A 20650-nucleotide genomic window follows, 5' to 3' on the forward strand; every position below is an offset into this window, starting at 1 on the left:
TCTCTTCCATGACTCAGCCCTGATAACGCCCTCCAGGGGCCATCTTCTGTTAATGGGCCATTGAGTGTCACTGCAGGACTGATAAAATTACATCATCCCATTGTGGGATGCTCCGCCCAGGGGGAGGAACCAAGCATTCCTACCTGGATATAATCTCACCCTTGCAACACCAGGAGTACCTTGCCTACTGGATTCCCAGAGGACAAGAGCTCCATAACCACCACTGGACCTTCAGAGGAAGACCAGACCCTTCTACAGGATCACTGCTTTGACAGAATCACGTTCATCACTCCAACAGGACTGCAGCCACCATTTCATCAGATGGCTACCACCACCCTGACCAATGGTGTGTCAGGTTATATCCTGACTCTGTCCGTGTAAGCCAGGGTTTCTGTATCATTGCTTTGATTATAATTTCCTATTGAATTGTAATTCTGGCTTAGCCTCTCCCCCTGGTTTGCCCTCAAACCAGTACAAAACTCAATGTGCTTATCTCTTGTTTTCCTCCCAAAACAGAATTTCCCATCCTCAAACCTTGTCTGGATGGAGGAGAAGGTTGCGAGGAAGAGAAAGGTGCCCAGGGACAACCAGGCAGGTGAGGAGGAAGTCAGTGCCCCTTTCCCCCTCTCTCCTGCACCATCTCCCAGCCCAGCATGGCCCCCGGCTGCAGGACAGCCCCGCTGCCGACGCTGTCCTGCCGGGTGCCGGAGCCTTCCCCGGCTTGGGGTGACTCCGGATGGTGGTAAAGTCTCTCCTCCAACCCGTGCCTTCAAAGAAAGACTCAGTAGTCTTCAGTCGTCCGGTCTCAAGGCAGTTTATTGCATGTTATCTCAAGGCACACAGACTCCCTGACATTGTCCCTGACTCTGTCTGTCCCCGTCTCTGGCTGTCCCCGTCTCCCCTCCCCGAGGGGCTGGTGCCATCTTTTATATCACACATTACGTATTAGGTGTTTATAGTTTTTCCCCAATGCCTACTACCTATGTTGAACAGTGACTTTCTACTCTAAACCAATCTGTGAGTGCCAACATCACCAAGAACATGGAGAATAGGAAGAAGAAAGAAGGAGGACAGGGCACGCCCAAATCCCTCCATCTTAGAACCTCTGACCCCCATGTACAAACCTTAGACCCCCCTGTACAAGGCCTAAAACCCCCCTGTACAGCACTCAAAAATCCTACCTTTCACTTTGTGACTACTTCTATTATAATATCTAAACTTTTGTGATTTCTTGTTCTTCCTGCAAGGTTGGTAAATTGTTCCATGGGTCAAGCTCAAGACCACAGGGGTCCCTGGCCACCTGCCAGGGTCTCAGAGGCTTCTGCCCTGGGCCCAGAACATCCAAGAGTGTCTGAGGGACACCTTGGGTTCCGACATCTCCCCCTCCTGTTTGCACCAAGAAGACCTGTCTTGCCACTTTGTCCATGACCCGCCGAGTGCATAGAAAAATGCACGGCAGAACAAGCAGAAGAACTAGAAATCCTGTAAGGATATAAAATGCTATCTTCAAAAGCTCCCTCCACAATGGTGAGAGACTAAAAAGGTTGATGAAGTCATCCCACCATGATCCTGTAACCTTTTGCAATTTGTTGATGCTACTTTGCATTTGTTTTATGTTTTCATGGATAGATTTCGAATGATCAGACAAGTTCATGCAGCACATTCCCTCAAATTCTTCACACCCATGTCCATGTGATAGCAGCAAATAATCAATTGCCGCCCTGTTCTGAAGTGTTGCTTGTCTCGCGCTGTCGATATCTGTTAACATGTCGCTCAGTGCAGAAGAAATGGCAGGAGTGTGTTTGCTCAGCCAACACGCCATGTGGTCCAATTGTGTCAAGGCCACCCCCGATGCCGCTTGGGGTGAGAAAATTGCTACTGCAATTCTCCGAGCCTTGTTCCAGGTATAAACCTCATCATCACAATTTGGGCCATATTGTTCAATGGATCTTATTTTTCTGTGTGACTGTTCCCTCAAAATTTTCAAATTGGGTGTTATCAATGAGAGTTCTCCAATGCTGCATGGACCGCCCCTGATTTTTGCAGGGATAGCAGGCCAAATTCTGTCCCCACAAATCAAGAAAATTCCTTTTGGTAAAACGGCTGGATTCTGGAGGGATAGTTTGCTCATCATCTTGGTGTAATTGCACCAGGATGATGCATTTCTGTAAAAGAGCTGGTTTGGAGTGACATCTATCGTGTGGTTATCTGTCTCTGTCACTCCCGATGGGTTGAATATGATGCAAAATTTCATTCTTGTTGACCCAAAAATGTCCAATTCCTGGGGTTCGAAATGAGCCACAGGAAGGAACTGTGTCCAGACATGCCATCCTTCCATAGGATCCGAAAAAGATTTCAGAACCTTTGAAGGGATGTTTTTTGGGATCGGCCATTCCTTCACCGGCACACCTACCAAACATGTCGAGAATGGTTTCCCTGGCCTTGAATGAGTCAGACAAATGCTGTCCAGACCTGCTGCCTTTGCCAAAGTTTCCCACACATTTCCCTTTGGCTGTCTCATGGGAAAATGTGCCCTATTGCTCATGGCAACAGGCAAAAAAATGAAGCACATGAACACTATCTGTCTGAACCCCATGCCCATGTCCTCACTCTCTGCGAGAAACCTTGCAGTGCAGCAACACCCGAATGACACTCGAGTCCCAAGAAGAACCCCAAGTCTCTGAGTTGTCAATCGTTGTCTGATGAGATGTTTGCAGCGCCGTTGTCTGCCTTCGTTTGCATGCCCGTGTCTTTGCTTCTTGGATCTGCGTCCGCCCTGGTATCTGGCTCTCAGCTCCTCCAGGGATCTCCTCCATGCCTTTTGCCATACAAGAGCCTGGGTGTCTGTAAGAACTGATGTTGCAAGATATTTAAGATCATAGGGTGTTAAATCATACATACCAAAAATGCTCTTCAACATTTGTTTGAAGTACGGTGATGACAACCCGTTGTCTCGGATGGCTTTAGCTAAGTCTTTGATCGCACCACGATCCAGGCGTTCCCACCTTGGGTTTTGTCCCTGAGCATCATAGCTCACTGGCATCATGATGTTTCCCGAGCCCTGCAATAAACCTTTTTCCTTTTCTAATTCTGCTCGAATGTCCTGCCAGTCTAGCTTTGCGTTCGGTAAAGCTGGAAATTTTGTGGGTACTTGCCTGTAGAGTGGAGTTATTTGTTGTGATCGAGGCTTTGGTGCAGCAGAACTCACCGACATCTGTGGCATCTGCAAGGATGAGGGCTGGGTGATTGCGGATGAGAATGGAACATCTGCTGCAGAGGAAAACACACGGCTGCCCTGTATTGTTTGAGAAATTTTCGAAAGATGAGTCAGCAGCTCTGAATGTGATTCCAAGGCTGTGGTCAGATACTGTAAAAGAAACTCAACAACTCCTTTTGATATTATAATTGACTCTCCCTGACGTGAGGAATCAGCAGACCTTAATGTTGGAATTGTCCAGACTGGGATACCCTCCGAAGCAGTAATACATACAGTATCATCCTGTTGCTGCGCCTCAGCAGGAGTGTCCTGAGTCTCATGTCGTTCTGGAATCAGCGAAGGTTCCTGTTGTCGTGCAGGTGTGGTCTTCCTCGCCCTAGACTTCTTTTTGTATAAAACTGGAAAAAAGTGTTGCAATGTTACAGACCCACCACTGGGTGGCGCGATGGCTTGGGCAACCGGCTCCGACAAAACCTCCTGCAATATTGCGGTCCCGCCACTGGGTGGCGCTGTCGTCTGACCGGCTGAGGTCGGCACTGCAAAAGACTCGGACGTTTGTTCCCCTATCTGTATCTCTGATAAATCCCTGAGCAATTCTTGTAACAATTGATTTACACTTGCAAATCCCGCAGTCTGGGATGTCGACTCTTGCTGTATCAACTGCTTCAGCTTTACAATGTCTGAGACTGGCTGGGATTGGCTGTGGGCACAGACTGAGTGCGCATGAGTCGATTGCCGTGGGAACGGTGTGGAGGCGGTGCCCTGGCAAACGTTTGCACCCTGGACACGCCCCATCTCTGCCTGTGTCACCACGGGGGTGTGGACGCTCCCGCCCCGACCCTGGCCGCGCCTCCTTGCTTTTTCCAGCGCAGCCGCGATCTCGGGAGCGCTCTCATCCTCCCCGAGACTGACGTCGCCACCTTCCCGATCCCACTCCGGCTCTGATGTATCCACCCCACACTGCCCATCACTGGGACATGCCTCTCCTGACTCTGTGCCGACGCCCACAGCCCAAGCGCGTTGCTTCCGTCCCGTCTGTGCTCGTGTCGCGCCCGCCGCACGCGAGGTGCCCTCCCCCGCCCCGGCTTCTGGGTTTCGCTTCTCCATCACACGTGTGCGCGGTGCCGCTGCCGCGAGACGAGCATTTGCCGTAGCTTTTCGCTCTGTCTCGGCCTGCTGCCTGGCCAACGCCGCTGCTGTGGTTTGGGAGCCTTCACCCTGTGCCTGCCGGGCGGCTGCCGCTGCGGCAGCGCGGGCTCTCGCCATGGCACGCGTCACGGGACCCTCGGGACGTACGACCGCCGCGCCCACATCCCCCGCCTTCTCACTGGTCCCCTTTGCCCTCACAGTCCCCCCCGCTCTCCCTGGCGCCGCGGGCTGTTGCAAACTGCCCGCCGCCGCTGCTGTGAGAGACGGCTCCCCCTCCTCTCTGGGTTCTACACTCCCATCTGCACCCTCCCCCGCCGGTGCTGCTGCAGCCCCCCCCCCCCTGTGAGTGTAGACTCGGGGTATTCCCGATCTCCTCCCTCACCGAGGGTGACAACTATCCCCGGCTGATCTGCAACCGACTGAGGGGTTTCTGCATCGGAGGACCCTAGAGATTCTGGGGGTTCAGGGGAATCTGAGGACCTGTGAGAATCCGGGGATCCTGGACGTGCTGGAAAATCGTCCCCTTGCTTTTCCACGGGAAGCGATTCTGCTTCCTCTTGATCTGTGGTGAAGAGAGCTGCCCCATGCTGCTGGCTGGGCAATTCTCCCTGCGCTCCTCCAGGAGCCTGAGCTATTTGGTGTAAAACGAGAGACCCCTTGCCGCGTTGTGAAAACGACTCTAACATTATTCTCGCGGAAGGTAAAAGTTTTGCGGCATTCTTATCTCTTTTTGTGGCCAGATAATGCAAATGCCTATTGATCTCTTGCCAGAAATTTGGTTCGAACAAGAGATGTGTCTCTATGTGCGGGTAATTACACCGCACCCACAACAACAGAGCCTTTAGCTCTTTTGGAGCCATCTCCACAGGATGTGTGGATGCCACCCTCTGTAGGGCTGACAAAACTTGGATCTGCTCTTGGGAGTATCCCCCCCCCATGTTCTTAATCTCAACCGATCTCACCAAAAGCCGAGTCAGCGCAAGGTCGGTCCGGAGATGATCCTGATTACTGTGCAGCAGCTCACAGGCGAGAAATTCCAGGCGCGCTTCTGGTTTTTCTCCTCTCCGGGCTGTCCTTGGGATGATTTGTTTTGGTGAAGGTCAGGATGTTTCGTCTGGAGCTGTCCGCTCTCTCTCTCTTCGGAGTCTTCAGGGTGTGCCTGTTTCTCGGGTGGAAGTTGGAGGTCGTCTGGTAAATTAGTCTCTTGTCAGTGCCCACCCAGGGACGCCAGATGCCGGAGCCTTCCCCGGCTTGGGGTGACTCCGGATGGTGGTAAAGTCTCTCCTCCAACCCGTGCCTTCAAAGAAAGACTCAGTAGTCTTCAGTCGTCCGGTCTCAAGGCAGTTTATTGCATGTTATCTCAAGGCACACAGACTCCCTGACATTGTCCCTGACTCTGTCTGTCCCCGTCTCTGGCTGTCCCCGTCTCCCCTCCCCGAGGGGCTGGTGCCATCTTTTATATCACACATTACGTATTAGGTGTTTATAGTTTTTCCCCAATGCCTACTACCTATGTTGAACAGTGACTTTCTACTCTAAACCAATCTGTGAGTGCCAACATCACCAAGAACATGGGGAATAGGAAGGAGAAAGAAGGAGGACAGGGCACGCCCAAATCCCTCCATCTTAGAACCTCTGACCCCCATGTACAAACCTTAGACCCCCCTGTACAAGGCCTAAAACCCCCCTGTACAGCACTCAAAAATCCTACCTTTCACTTTGTGACTACTTCTATTATAATATCTAAACTTTTGTGATTTCTTGTTCTTCCTGCAAGGTTGGTAAATTGTTCCATGGGTCAAGCTCAAGACCACAGGGGTCCCTGGCCACCTGCCAGGGTCTCAGAGGCTTCTGCCCTGGGCCCAGAACATCCAAGAGTGTCTGAGGGACACCTTGGGTTCCGACAGCCGGGAATGCACTGGGGGGATCTCCTTCCCCTTCCCTCTGGCACGGAGGCAAATCCCATCCTCTCCTTGTCCTTCCTCCCCCAGACCAGGAGCTGAGGATGGAGACCTGCAAGGACAAATCCCCACGGCAGAACCTCATGGCAGAGGCTGTTTTGAGCGGCTCCATGGCAGAGGAATGCAACGGGAAGGAAAAGCCCCAGAGATTCCACAGGAGGAGGGGCTGCAAAGCCAGCCCAGGGTGCTCTGAGGAGGAAAGACCCACCCTGTGCCAGGAAGGTGGGCAGAGCTTCAGCCAGAGCTCGGAGCTGGTGGACCGTGAGCAGCTTCATGATGGGGAGAAGCCCTACAAGTGCCTGGAGTGTGGGAAGAGCTTCAGGCAGAGCTCCTACCTGATCTGCCACCAGATGATCCACACTGGGGAATGGCCCTATGAGTGTGGGGAGTATGGGAAGGGTTTCAGCTGCAGATCCAACCTCATCATCCACCAACACATCCATACCGGGGAGAGGCCCTAGGAGTGTCCTGAGTGTCAGAGAGGTTTCACACCAGCTCAGATCTCCTCTGCCACCAGCGGAGTCACACAGAGGAGAGGCCATTCCACTGCCCTGACTGCGGGAAGAGCTTTACGCGCAATTCCCACCTCATCAGGCACCGGCGCATCCACACCTGGGAGAGGCCTTACGAGTGCCCCACATGTGGGAAGAGGTTTCAGACCAGCTCCAATCTCCTCCTCCATGAGCGGATTCACACCGAGGAGAGGCCCTTCCGCTGCCTTGACTGCGGGAAGGGCTTCAAGCACAACTCCACACTTGTCAGGCACCGGCGCATCCACACTGGGGAGAGGCCCTGCGAGTGTCCCTAGTGTGGGAAGAACTTCCCCCAGAGCTTTAACTTGACCAGAAAGCAGTGGAGTCACCGGTAAGGGAAGACCTGCAAATGCCCCAACTCCAGGAAGAGCTTCATGAACCGCTCCAGCTTCATCCCCCACTGGAGAACCCACACTGGGAAGAGCCCTGGTGACCCATGTTCCCTGTGATCCATGCTGGGAAGACACCTGTACCTTCTCCTGCCCCTGCCAATGGCATTATGTGGGAGTGAAGAACATGGGGGTCTGGCCATGGCCCTGTCATGACATTCATTCCCACCTCAGGTCATTGCCAGGGGCAGGAAAGGGACTCTCTCTCTCTGTCCCTGAGGAGAAGGGTGTCCTTTCCAGGCAGGAGGAAATACGTGGCTGGGAAGGGACAGTTGGTGGTGATGTAGTTTTCCCTGTAAATAGTTTTTCTTATCCCTTCTGTTATCAATATTGTTTCTGTTCCTGTCTGTTCCTTGTCTCGTTGATATTCCCAGGAAATTGTTCTTATCCCAGCCCAGGATCTTTGCCATTTGTGCTTTCCATGGGAGGCGGGAGGGCAGTGAGCGGCAGCGCAGTTTTAGTGGGAGCAGGAAATTGGGGAATCCCATTCCTGAACCCCGGCCCGTGGAAACCGAGCATCCCAGCTGGTGCCAGCCTTGGTGGCCACGGCAACAGCCTTGGGAGAGGGTCCCTGGCTGGGGCTGTGGGAACCTCTTCACTCTGGTGCCCAGGGACAGGAGTGGAGGGAGCGGCTGCAGCTGAGTCGGGGCAGGCTCGGGTTGGATCTCAGGAAAAGGTTTTTGCCCAGAGGCTGCTGGGGCACTGCCCAGGCTGCCCAGGGAAGGGTGACAGCTCCAGGGCTCTCTGAGCTCCAGCAGCGTTTGGACAGCGCTGCCAGGCCCAGGCTGGCATTGTTGGGGTGTCCTGTGCAGGGCCAGCAGTTGGACTCGAGGATCCTGATGGGTCCCTCCCAGCTCAGCCAATTCTGTGGCTCTGGGATCCCATGACCCTGGGGATGGGACTGCCAATGGTTGCCATGGCAACGGGCTCTGGCTCCAGGCCTGAGCTGGTGTCCATGGCAACCACCCCTGGCATGGGGTCTCCATGGAGCTGCCCAGGGACTGACCACAGCAAAAGGGGATGGGAATGGTTGCCATAGAAACAGACCATAGCAACAGGGGATGTGATGGTTGCCATGGAAACTGACCATAGCAACAGGGGATGTGATGGTTGCCATCGAAACTGACAACATCAATGGCTCCTGGTGATGGTTGCCATGGAAACTGACAATAGGAACAGGGGCTGGTGATGATGGTTGCCATGGAAACTGACCATAGCAACAGGGGCCTGGTGATGATGGTTGCCATGGAAACTGGCCATAGGAACAGGGGCTGGTGATGATGGTTGCCATGGAAACTGACCACAGCAACAGGGGCTGGTGATGGTTGCCATGGAAACTGACCATAGCAACAGGGACGGGGATGGTTGCCATGGAAACTGACCACAGCAACAGGGACAGTGATGGTTGCCGTGGAAACTGACCATAGCAACATGGGTTGGTGATGATGGTTGCCATGGAAACTGACCACAGCAACGGGTCCTGGTGATGGTCGCCATGGAAACTGACCATAGGAACAGGGGCTGGTGATGATGGTTGCCATGGAAACTGACCACAGCGACAGGGGCTGGTGATGATAGTTGCCATGGAAACTGACCACAGCAACAGGGGCTGGTGATGGTTGCCATGGAAACTGACCATAGCAACAGGGGATGTGATGGTTGCCATGGAAAATGACCTTAGCAACAGGGGTTGGTGATGATGCTCGCCATGGAAACTGAGCATAGCAAAAGGGGCTGGTGTTGATGGTTGCCATGGTAACTGACCATAGCAACAGGGGCTGGTGATGATGGTTGCCAGGGAAACTGACCACAGCAACGCGTCCTCCTGATGGTTGCCATGGAAACCTACCATAGCAACTCGGACAGTGATGGTTGCCATGGAGACTGACCACAGCAACAGGGGTTGGTGATGATGGTTGCCATGGAAACTAACCATAGCACCAGGGACGGGGATGGTTTCCATGGAAACCGACCAGAGCAACAGGGGATGTGATGGTCGCCATGAAAACTGACCATAGCAAAAGGGGCTGGTGAGGATGGTTGCCATGGAAACTGACCATAGCAACCGGGACAGTGATGGTTGCCATGGAATCAGACCACAGCAAGAGGGGCTGGTGATGATGGTTGCCATGGAAACTGACCACAGAACGGGCCCTGGTGATGGTTGCCATGGAGACTGACTATAGGAACAGGGGCTGGTGATGATGGTTGCCATGGAAACTGACCATAGCAACTGGGACAGTGATGGTTGCCATGGAAACTGACCATAGCAACAGGGGCTGGTGGTGATGGTTGCCATGGAAACTGACCACAGCAACAGGGGCTGGTGATGATGGTTGCCAGGGAAACTGACCACAGCAACGCGTCCTCCTGATGGTTGCCATGGAAACCTACCATAGCAACTCGGACAGTGATGGTTGCCATGGAGACTGACCACAGCAACAGGGGTTGGTGATGATGGTTGCCATGGAAACTGACCACAGCAATGAATCCTGGGGATGGTTGCCATGGAAACTGACCATGGCAACAGGGACTGGTGATGGTTGCCATGGAAATTGACGATAGTAACAGGGGATGTGATGGTTGCCATCGAAACTGACCACATCAATGGCTCCTGGTGATGGTTGCCATGGAAACTGACCATACCAACAGGGGTTGGTGATGATGGTTGCCATGGAAACTGACCACAGCAACGGGTCCTGGTGATGGTTGCCATGGAGACTGACCATAGCAATGAGTCCTGGTGATGGTTGTCATGGCGACTGAACATAGCAACATGGGGTGATGATGGTTGCCATGGAAACTGAACATAGCAACGGGTCCTGGTGATGGTTGCCATGGAAACTGACCACAGCAACAGGGCTGGAGATGATGGTTGCCATGGAAACTGAACATAAGAACAGAGGCTGGTGATGGTTGCCATGGAAACTGCCGATAGCAACAGGGACTGGTGATGGTTGCCATGGAAACTGACCATAGCAACAGGGATTGGTGATGATGGTTGCCATGGAAACTGACCATAGCAACAGGGGTTGGTGATGGTTGCCATGGAAACTGACCGTAGCGGCTGGTGATGATGGTTGCCATGGAAATTTAGCATAGCAACGGTTCCTGGTGATGGTTGCCATGGAGGCTGACGATAGCAGCAGGGGTTGGTTATGGTTGCCATGCAAACTGACAATAGCAACAGGGGGCTGGTGACGATGGTTGCCATGGAAACTGACCATAGCAACGGGTCCTGGTGATGGTTGCCATGGAAACTGACCATAGGAACAGGGGATGTGACGGTTGCCATGGAAACTGACCATAGCTACAGGGGATATGATGGTTGCCATGGAAACTGACCACAGCAACAGGGGCTGGTGATGATGGTTGCCATGGAAACTGACCATAGGAACAGGGGATGCGATGGTTGCCATGGAAACTGAACATAGCAACGGGTCCTGATGCTGGTTGCCATGGAAACTGACCATAGCAACCTGGGGTGATGATGGTTGCCATGGAAACTGACCATAGCAACAGGGGCTGGTGATGATGGTTGCCATGGAAACTGACCATAGCAACAGGGGATGTGATGGTTTCCATGGAAACTGATCATAGGAATGGGTCCTTGTTATGTTTGCCTGCTAAGGATCAGATTTGTCACAGGCCCTCAGAGGTGTTCCATCGGGATTTTCCAAGAGTCTCCAGGCTGTTCAGGAGCTGGAATGTCACAGGCAGAGACAGGGGCTCCATGGAGATCTCCCAGGATTTTCTGGTGATGGTCAAGAGCCGTGTGGTCAGAGGCAGTCACAGTCATTCCATGGTGACATCCCAGGGCACCTTGGCCTGCTCAGGCACCGATCTGTCACAGGCACTCACGGGGGCTCCACGGTGACATCCCAGGAGTCCCCAGGCTGCCAAAGAGCCAGGATGGCACAGGCAATCACAGGGGTTCCCGTCATGGGCAGAGTGGGAGCTTCAGGCAAAAGCTTTATTTCTTTATGGAGAAACTCCTGCTGAGTCATGAGGTGGAGAAATGACACCCAGCAGCCACCATGCAGCCTCAAACCACTGCAGGACCCGAGAGAGGAGACTGGGAGTGACTGGATCCAATCCCGGCCCCACAATTTGTCAAAGGTGTAAAAGATTGGACAGGTAGAATAGGACCTTAATGCAATTTGTCCCACAGGATTAATGATGGAATAATAGAAATATTTATATAAATACAGCTCTGATTGATTCTGATCATGATTAGACAGAAGGATCTTAACCAGAGTTATTTACTCCACAGTCCAGAAGCTATAACAATTATTCTAATATAGTGCTCTGGGAACCAATTTTGAAGTCAACAGGGCCTTGCTGAAGTTCTTTGAGCCCAGTGCAGGCAGAGCCTCCTGCTCCAGCAGGAACTGCCTTTCCTGTGCCAGGAGCAGGGCAGGTCCCGCTGCAGGAAAAGCCCCAGGCCAGCCCCAGCCCAGGGAAGGCCTTGGGCACAAGGGCAGAGTGCCGTGCTGGGAGCTGTGCCAGGGAGAGCCTGAGGCACCAAAGGCACCTTGGCAGCAGCAGCTGCTTGCAGGGCATGGCCAGAAGCCTCCCTTGGCAAGCCGGCCTGGTGGCCAGCACTGCAGAGCTGCTGCCTCAGGGCTCATTTCTGGCTGGGCTCTGGAAAGCCACTTCTGCTCCAGGAGCCTGACAGGGAAGCCATTGGCCCCAGCACCTTGGGGACAAGATCTTAATGACAAAACTCTTCATGGCAGCAGAGACAAGGCAGGGGCAGAGGAAAGGGGAGAGCCAGGCCCAGGACAGGGCTGCAATGGTGATGGCTGTGAGGTCACAGCCCCTGCAGCAGCCTGGCTGCCCTCAGCAGACATTCTGGCCAGAAGCGCTGTGAGGGCACCCAGCACATCAGAGAACCCACACAACAGGAATTCCATCCTTGGGGAGGGGACGGGGTTTCCCTGGGTCAGGTTGCACAAAGCTCCTGCTCTTGGAGCATTCCTGGGATGAGGCATCCACTTCTCTGGAAAAACAGTTGCAGTTTTCTGCCACTCTCATCATTGAAAAATATTTCCTCCTTCTAACAAATGAAAATCGACCTTCATTCAGTTTAGAGAGATTGACTCTTCTTCTGTCACTGCAAGTTTTGGGAGAAAATAACTTTGATCACAGTTTCCGTTTTCATAGACCTTGGAGAGGAGCCAAAAATCTCCCAAGATGGGGTTTGGAGGCCTCATCACATAATCAGCAGGTAGAGGCTGCAGGCTCTGGGCTCAGTGGTCTGGAGACTGAGGACAGAACAGGAGTAGCCTGGGAGGGATTGAAAGGTGGTTTCAGAGAGGCTGGAGCTTTTCTTCATAGAGGACATAAGCATGAGAAGGAAATAAAGACTCCAAGTACAGCTGGGGAGGCCCAGACTGGACAGCAGGAGAAAGGAATTTCCCTCCCAGGGCAGGGCTGTGGTGCAACACGTCCCCAGAAGGAGCCTGGAGCAGCCCAAGGCTTTGTGTGGCCAGGCAGGGGCAGGCAGGAGGCAGAGCTGTCAGCAAAGGAAGGGGCCAGCCAGGTGGGGCAGCCGGGGGATGAGGACAGCCGGCAGGGACAGAGGCGCAGGGCAGGGACACCGTAGGACAGCCTGGGCTGCAGAGGGCACAGGCATGTGCAGCAGCTGCAAGGCCCTGACAGAGCCAACCTGTGCAGCACTTTGGCCGTGGCTGCTGGCCCTGGCTCCAGGAGGGGACAAGTGACCCTTGCAGCCCTGGGGCCTCATTGCCTCCTTGTCCCTGCTCAGCAGTCACACACAGACACACAAACAGAAATTTAGAATAGTCAGGAAACAAACATTGGTGAAGAAGATTGAGTAGGATAGGAGAGACTGTGGAGATCAGGTACCAGGACCAGCCAGCAAAGTCCACTGAGAATCCCCTTCTCCCCACGCAATCCTGGAATGGTTTGGATGGGAAGAGCTCTGCAGTGCTCATCTCATCCAAACCCTGCGATGAGCAGGGACATCTTTCAGCAGATCAGGTTGTTCAGAGCCCTGTCCCAGCTGGACTTGAATGTTTCCAGGGATGGGGCATTGACCACCTCCATGGGAACCTGTACTGCTTTATCACCAACCTCATAATCAAAAATTTCCTCCTTATCTGTTCTTATCTGAACCTCCCTTCCTTTAGTTTAAAACCACTCCCCTTTGTCCTGTTGTGACAGGCCCTACTAAAACCTTTGTCCACCCTTGTATTTCCAGTGAGCCGGGTTGCCATGGCAACTGCCAGGACAGGTGACCCAGGTGTCACAGCCAGTGAGGGTTGCCATGGAAACAGTGCCCAGCACGGCCCCTTTCTGTCTGGCTGACCTGGCCTTTGGCCCTGCCCTTTGCTGCTGGTTCCGCGGCGCCTGAGCGGCCAGCGCGGCACAGGGCAGGTGGCCGTGGCACAAGGCCCCAGCACGGGATCCCCTCTGGCTCTGGGCAGTGAGAGCAGCCCTGAGCAAGGGGCCCAGGGCAGGTTTCCATGGCAACCAACCATCACAACGCCTCCAGGCCTTGGTTGCCGTGGCACCAAACTAAGGAACGGGTCCCTGTGGCCGTGGCCGTGGCACCTGGCGGCACCAACCAGTGTCACTGCAATTGTACCTCCTTGGAGGCAGCTTGGTCTTGGCACACCCTTGAGGAGGGTGTCTGTTTTTAGTGGGCAACTTGGCAGATTTAGATTGCTTAAAAAAGAAGAAGAAAACCCTTCTTTGGCTGTGTGCAATGAGTTCTCCAAGCAAAGCAGGCCCCAGATGAGGAAGGAGAGGCAAGATGGGTTGGGGAATGTGGAGCAAGGTTGTCCCCACTGGGTCACACCTCAAGGCACAGCTTCTCTGAGCAGGCCAGACCTTCTTAAGAGAATCTCTGGATCACTATGAATCACTGAATAATGCAATGACCTCTGCTAGAAAGAGAAGAGTAATAAAATATACCCTTTAAAATAGGAATAAATATTTCTTAGAAGCTCTTTGAAATAATTCTCCATAACTGTAGTAGGAAAACTTACTGATGAACTGCACCAGGCCAGAGGGAAATCAAGGCAGAGCCATGGCTTATCTGTTCTTGCTTGATCCTTATGAGCCCCATGGAGCCCTCATTTGGAGCTGAGCCCTGGAACCTCAGGGCCTGAGAGGAGATTGCACAAACCTTTCCAAGAGTCCAAGTCAGATGAAAAGCCCAAAGTATCTCAAAGCATTAATGGGACCCACTGAGGTCCATCCCCAACACAGGCTCCTGATGGACCCCTTGGAGGAGAGAACTGGAGGCCAGGATGGCACAAAAACCTCTCAGACACTCAAAATGGCACAAAAAACCTCTCAGTATGGAAAGGAAAATCCAAAGCACCTTAAAAATCTTGAGTATCTCAAAGCATTACTGAGCCCCACTGAGAGTCAGTGCAAAGCTCTCAAGGGACTCGTTAAAGCAGATAATTGGGGCCACGATTGCACAAACCTCTCACAGAGTCTGCATCTAAAGGGAAACACCAAGTACCTTAAAAGAACTGAAGTACCTTGAAGCATTCATGAGTCCCACTGAGTGCTGTTCCTGACAAAACCTCTCCAGGGACTAATTACAGCAGATAATTGGAGGCCACGATTGCACAAAGCTCTCAGAGACTCCAAGGCAAAAGCCAAAGCCAAAGTCCTTTGAAAAACCTGCAGTCCCTGGGAGCATTGTGGAGCCCCCAGGGCCATTCCTGAGCAAGGCTCCCCAGGGACTCCTTCCAGCAGATCCTTGAGGCCACTGGGATGTGGGCTAGGGGGGGATGCTGAGGGCAGGACAAGGGGCTGACAGTGCCCAGCCTGGCTGGGGCTGTGCCAGGAGGCCCCAGGGCCTCAGGACAAGGTGTCTCCTGACAGCCCTCGGTGGCACAGACCCTGCTGTGCCCCGGGGCACCCAGACTGGGCTTCTCCTGGGCACTGCCAGCCCTGCCAGGGCCCTTGGCCATGTCCAGCACAGCTTGTCCTGCATGTCCCACAGCTGCTGCTGTGTCCCTGCAGGCTGCACACTCCCATCTCGCTGCCCCCGGCTCTGCCCTGCATTTCCCTTTCTCTTCTCCCTGATATCTAGTGTTGGAACATCTGAGAAGGGTTCAAAGCTGTACCGGGATGGTTTAGACTGGACAGGAGAAAGGGTTTCTTTACTGAGAGGGTGGTCAAGCACTGGAACAGGCTCCCTGGAGAGGTGGCTGATGCCCCAAGCCTGTCCGTGTTTAAGAGGCATTTGGACAGTGCCCTAATGCCTGCTTTAACTTTTGGTGACCCTGGAGGGGTCGGGCAGTTGGACCAGACCCTCATTCTGGTCTGAACTGCAGATCATTCCCAGCGGGACTATCCTGGTCCAGTCTGTCCCATTCCATAGTCATACCTGTGCACGGATCCCTGCACAGCTGTGCTCGGACACTTGTCTGCTCAGCAGCTTCCCCTGGATTCCAGTCTCACAGCTGAGGCATTTGGGCATCTGAGCCCTGAGCCCACAGCCCCATTCCAGGTGCTGGTGCAGACCAGACACACCCCACACCCCCAGACCCCTAAGTCCAGTCCCTCCGGTCACTCCGTGGCCAGCACCGTTGGCAGGTGGGCTCTTTGGTGCCCTCCCCCAACTGCTGCCCTCACACCCCCAGGCTCCCATGCTCAGGCAGAACAGAGATTTGCTCACACAGGGGGAGAATTCAAGTTTAATGAGAAGACAGGACAGACTGCTCTGCTTGGGATCCTCCCCTCACCTTCCCACAAGTCCTGTGCTATCCAAAACTGCTCCTCCTCCTCCTTCATCCCAAAACGTGTCCTACACGCCAGGGCAGCAATCCCCTTAGTCCAAATGGTGACCTGCTCTCAGTGACTTTGGGGTTTCAAAGGTGGACACGAGGGCTGATGGCTGTCCCAGGAAAGGAGCTGGGACAAGGTGTCCATTGCTCAGGAGCTGTAATTTGGATTGCCACTTGCCACTGTTCCGCTGAGCTCTTCTCTGTTTTGGAGATGGGCTCTTAATGAGCTGGGGGCTCTCCAGTGATGGGCCTGGGAGCAGCCAGGGCAGAGAATGAACTGAGTTTGTCCTCCTGCCATTGTTGGTGCCCTGTCTGGGTGTGCAGATGAGTCTCTTATCTCTTAACCTGACACAAGCCAGCAGGAGCATCAGTCTCCTGAGGCAGCCCTGTTTGGAGGCTGCACTCACAGGCACTGGTAGTGTGCAACAGATGACATCAGATTCTTGGGATGGCTTTCCAGAAATGCACCATGGTTAGGGGAAAAGCTTTGTTCTTGCCCTGGCATTGGATTTGTTCAGGGCCAAGATCACAGATTTGTTCCGAAGGCTGTAGATGAATGGATTTAAGAATGGGTACAGGACTGTGTTGAGCAGAGCTACAATTCTGTTGGTCCTCAAGGAAACATCTTCTGCAGGACACGTGTAGAGAGCAATGCAGCTCCCATAGGCAATGGACAAGGTGATGAGATGGGAAGAACACGTAGTCAAAGCTTTCTTCCTCCCAGAGGCTGCTGGAAGATGCAGAACACAGAAAAGGATGCAGGTGTAAAGTGCCAGAGTCAAACATAAGGAACCCAGCACGACACACGCTAAGAAGACAGAGTCTATTTTCCAAAGCAGGCTGGTGTCAGAACAGGACAGTCTGAACAAGGGGGAGTTGTCACAAAGGAAATGGGGGATCTTGAAGCCACAGAAAGACAGCTCCGAGAGGAAGAACAGCCGGTAGCTCAGCAGGGCAAAGCCGAGGAGCCAAGCAGCAACAACCAGGTGGACACAGAGCTGAGGCTTCATGATGGCAGCATGGAGCAAAGGTTGGCAGATGGCAACATAGCGCTCAAAGGACATGACAACGAGCAGGATGAACTCTGTGCAGCCCAGGGCAAAATAGAAATAGTTTTGGGCACAGCAGCTGCTTCGTGAGAGAGTGTTCTGACCAGAGCTCAGCATGACAAACAATTTGATGCTTGTGGAGGATGTAAAGCAGATCTCTAGGAAGGCCAGGTTGCTGATGAAAAAGTACATGGGGCTTTGCAGCTGGTGATCCACACACACGAGGAAAATGATGGTTGCATTCCCCATCACTGTTGTCAGGTACATGAGCAGAAGGACCCGAGAGAAAAATAGCTGCAGTCTCGGATCAAGCTCTGGGAAACCCTCTAGGATGAACTCAGTAACTGCTGTTTCATTTTCTGGTCCCATGCTGAATTCCAGCTCATCCTGCTGAGACAGGAACATGGCAAAACCAAGTGGGATCATTTCACAGTCTGGACAAACATTTCTATCCTTCCTTCTCTGCTGTTTTCTTTTCCTGCACTCTTGCTATAGAGCACAGAGATTGTGCTTCAAACAATTCTCACACCCTGATTGTTCTCTTTCCCATTTCAGGTAGAGACCTCAGAGATTTTATTGTGTTCTTTCTACCTTTTCCAAACACTCCCAAAGAATTCTTTCACCAGAACAGAGGATTCTAAGGAGCTATTGGCTATTTCCCCCCATTCCTGGGAAATTCCCAGCTCACTCAGACCTACTGCAAACATCTGTCACACCCATGTGCCAAACACCTCTCATCTACAGCACAAACACTAAACGCTGAAATTACACCAAATCTGTGCATTGAACTTCCTTGTTTCTACTTTTCAGTACTTGCCTTTGGACCAGGAGTCCCTGAGGAACTGTTGCTTCCAAAAGAAGCAATCCCAAGTATCTCTTTTGCAACCCTCTGCTTTCTTCCACAGCTTTTTCCTCTCTGTCTCTTCAGGAAAGGAATGGGGAGGGCAGAATAGGGACCAAGTAGAACTTGGATTTTTAGTACTCTAAATGAGGACTGGAATTTATTATGGATCCACACAGAGTGTCACAATCTCAGCTGTCCCCTGTCTGCACCAAAATGAACCTGTGCAGAGCAAGGGAAAAGTGCCAGGAAGAGATTTGTAATTTTTGTTTTATGTGGCAGTTGGGAGCACCCAGCCTCCAAATGTTCTATTGTCTCCACTGGCTACAGAGGGAGCCTCGAGAAAACAAATTCTCCTGGGTGCCTGCAGGGGAGTAGATGAAACTCACTTTTCAAGTCTCAAATCCCTGATTAATTAAGTAATTAAGTTACTCTGTTTTGAAACCAAAATACACAGCTAAGAAAAGATGTATGAGAAAAAATATATGCAATAAAGACTGGTGTTCTCCTTTTCAGGTTTTTTGATTTGCTTTTCAACATGGAGAAGAGCAGAGCAGATGACTGTGAAAATAGGATTCTTTAAAATGCCAGGGGAGAAGAGGAGAGGGAGGGTCTGAAGCAGTGAAACAAAGCTCTGTTCATGTGCAACCAGAGCACTGAAGTCATCGGTCCCCTGGGTGGCCCAAGGGCTCTCCCATCTCATTGTCCACACAGAGCAGAGGAGAGCCTGGTCTGAGACAGGCCATCAACTTGAAACCAAGTGACTGAGTTCAGTCAAGAGCCCTCAAAATGAACCAACTCTAAAATGAGCAAAAATGAGTCACCTTCAAAATGAACTGTGGGACTGAAATGTTTGGGAGCTCTCCAGGTGGGGACTCGGGGCAGCCCTAGAGATGAGCACATCCTGCTGTGCCCAGGTTGATTCTTGTGCATAAATGCAGTGATCCCCACCCTGGGTGGAGGCTCTGACTGCTTCAGAGACCCCCCTGTAGCAGCTTCTGCTGCACAGCTGAGTAAAACGGAGCAAATTCCAATTCCATAGGATGCTTCCACACTCCAGAGACCACAGGGCAGGCAGATTATCAGAAGCAATCGGAACAGCTGTAAGTGAAGCCACATTTGATGCAGTTGAAGGCTCTGTTGCAAAGGACACTCTCCCAAAGTGAGTTATTCCACAATTCAGTCCATCTTTCCCCTGAGGGCTCATCAAAGAAGAGCAGAGGAAGGAAGAAAAGAGACTTGCTGTTAATCAATGTGCACACTGTAAGAAAGAGAGGCGTTTGAAAAGGGACTGTCCGCAGGTACAACACGAAACTCCCCTCTCGTGGCCATCACCGATGGTCACTGCGGGGGACCAGAGGATTCTTTCCCAGCAGAACATCCGGTCACAGCTAAGCTGGGACAATGAGGAGTTAGGATTTTTAGTGGCTACAGGAGCTGGCTGCTCTGTGCTAAATACAGTAAAAGGAAACGTGAGTAATGATTCTATAACAATCATTGGTGCAACAGGGAATCATGAAACTCAGCCATTTTTCCAGCCCATTGATTTTAAATTAGGAAAACAATGGGTGACTCCCCAGTTTTTGTATCTACTCCATTTACTTAAGCCTCTCCTTGGACAATTTCTTGGAAAACCTGAATGCTAAAATCAAGATTAAGATGGCAAAATGCAGGTTATTACTCCAAAATCTAATTATGTGGAAGCCTCTGTTTTTGCACTCCAATCTTCAGATGTGATCCATCTGCCATCTGTATCACTTGAGGATGCAGTAAATCTGCTAGTCTGGACTGGAGAGGTGCCCCAGTGACCCAGAAAAGCAGAGCCTGTGAGAAACAAATTGAAACCCTGAGCAGGACCAGTAAGGCAGAAGCAATACCCTTTGAGAAAAGAAAGTTGTAAGGGGTTATTATCCCTTGGATAGATTTATAAAAGAAAAGAAAGATTAGATTTATAAAAGAAAAATTTATAAAATGAGGCCTGTTGAAGGAATATGAATCCAAATTTAATAGCCTTATTTTGCAGTTAAGAAGGCAAATGGAGAGGATTAGTGGCTGGTACAGGATCCTAGAGCCATACATGAGACAGTAGAAGATATACACCCGTCCGTAGCAAATCCTTGTACCTTGCTAACAAGCTAGAGTGAAAAATTAAAATGGTTGAGAGTGTAGAATTTGAAAGTGGCTTTTTCTGTATCTCTTGGAGTAGTGAAAGTCAAGAACTATTTACTTCTGAATGGGACAGTCCAAACACAGTGAGAAGAGCCCGGCTGACTTGGCCAGTTCTACCCCAGGAGTTTAAAAATACCCCCATGATATATGGAAACCAAGTGGCAAAAGAACTGGAGGAATGGAAACATCAGAACCCTCTTTGGAGTCTTGTTCCAGTCTGGAGATGGCATTCATCTCTGAAACTGAAACTCAGCAGCAGTTCAGGGATCAGACTGTGGCATTGTGGAATTTTCTGGGACTAAGTGGATACAGAGTACAAACAGTCCAGAGCACAGAACCCTACCTGGGATTCAAAATCCTCCAGGGACAAAGGAGGTTGGGACAGGAAGGAAAAGAAGCAATTTGGCAAGTCCCACAGCCATGAACAATGAGAGAGTCACAGGCATTTCTCGGGGTGTGGGATGATGTCAGCTGTGCATCAGCAATTATGGGCTGCTGCTAAAGCCTCTGTGTGAGCTCAGGCAGCTCAGCAGGGCTTTATAGTCTGGACTGGTGTGGCATGGGC

At 51.9% G+C, this 20650-nt stretch overlaps 1 protein-coding gene across 1 annotated transcript; it reads right to left on the reverse strand.

The window, feature by feature from the left end:
* Positions 1 to 15983: 15983 nt before the first annotated feature.
* On the reverse strand, positions 15984 to 20382 carry LOC128783316 (olfactory receptor 6M1-like). The gene has a single exon (XM_053933968.1). It carries the CDS (start codon positions 17499 to 17501, stop codon positions 16500 to 16502), a length of 1002 nt encoding a protein of 333 aa, XP_053789943.1. The 5' UTR covers positions 17502 to 20382; the 3' UTR covers positions 15984 to 16499.
* Positions 20383 to 20650: the final 268 nt, after the last annotated feature.

Source organism: Vidua chalybeata, unplaced genomic scaffold (assembly GCF_026979565.1).
Source record: "Vidua chalybeata isolate OUT-0048 unplaced genomic scaffold, bVidCha1 merged haplotype scaffold_183_ctg1, whole genome shotgun sequence".
Classification (NCBI taxonomy): Eukaryota; Metazoa; Chordata; class Aves; order Passeriformes; family Viduidae; genus Vidua; species Vidua chalybeata.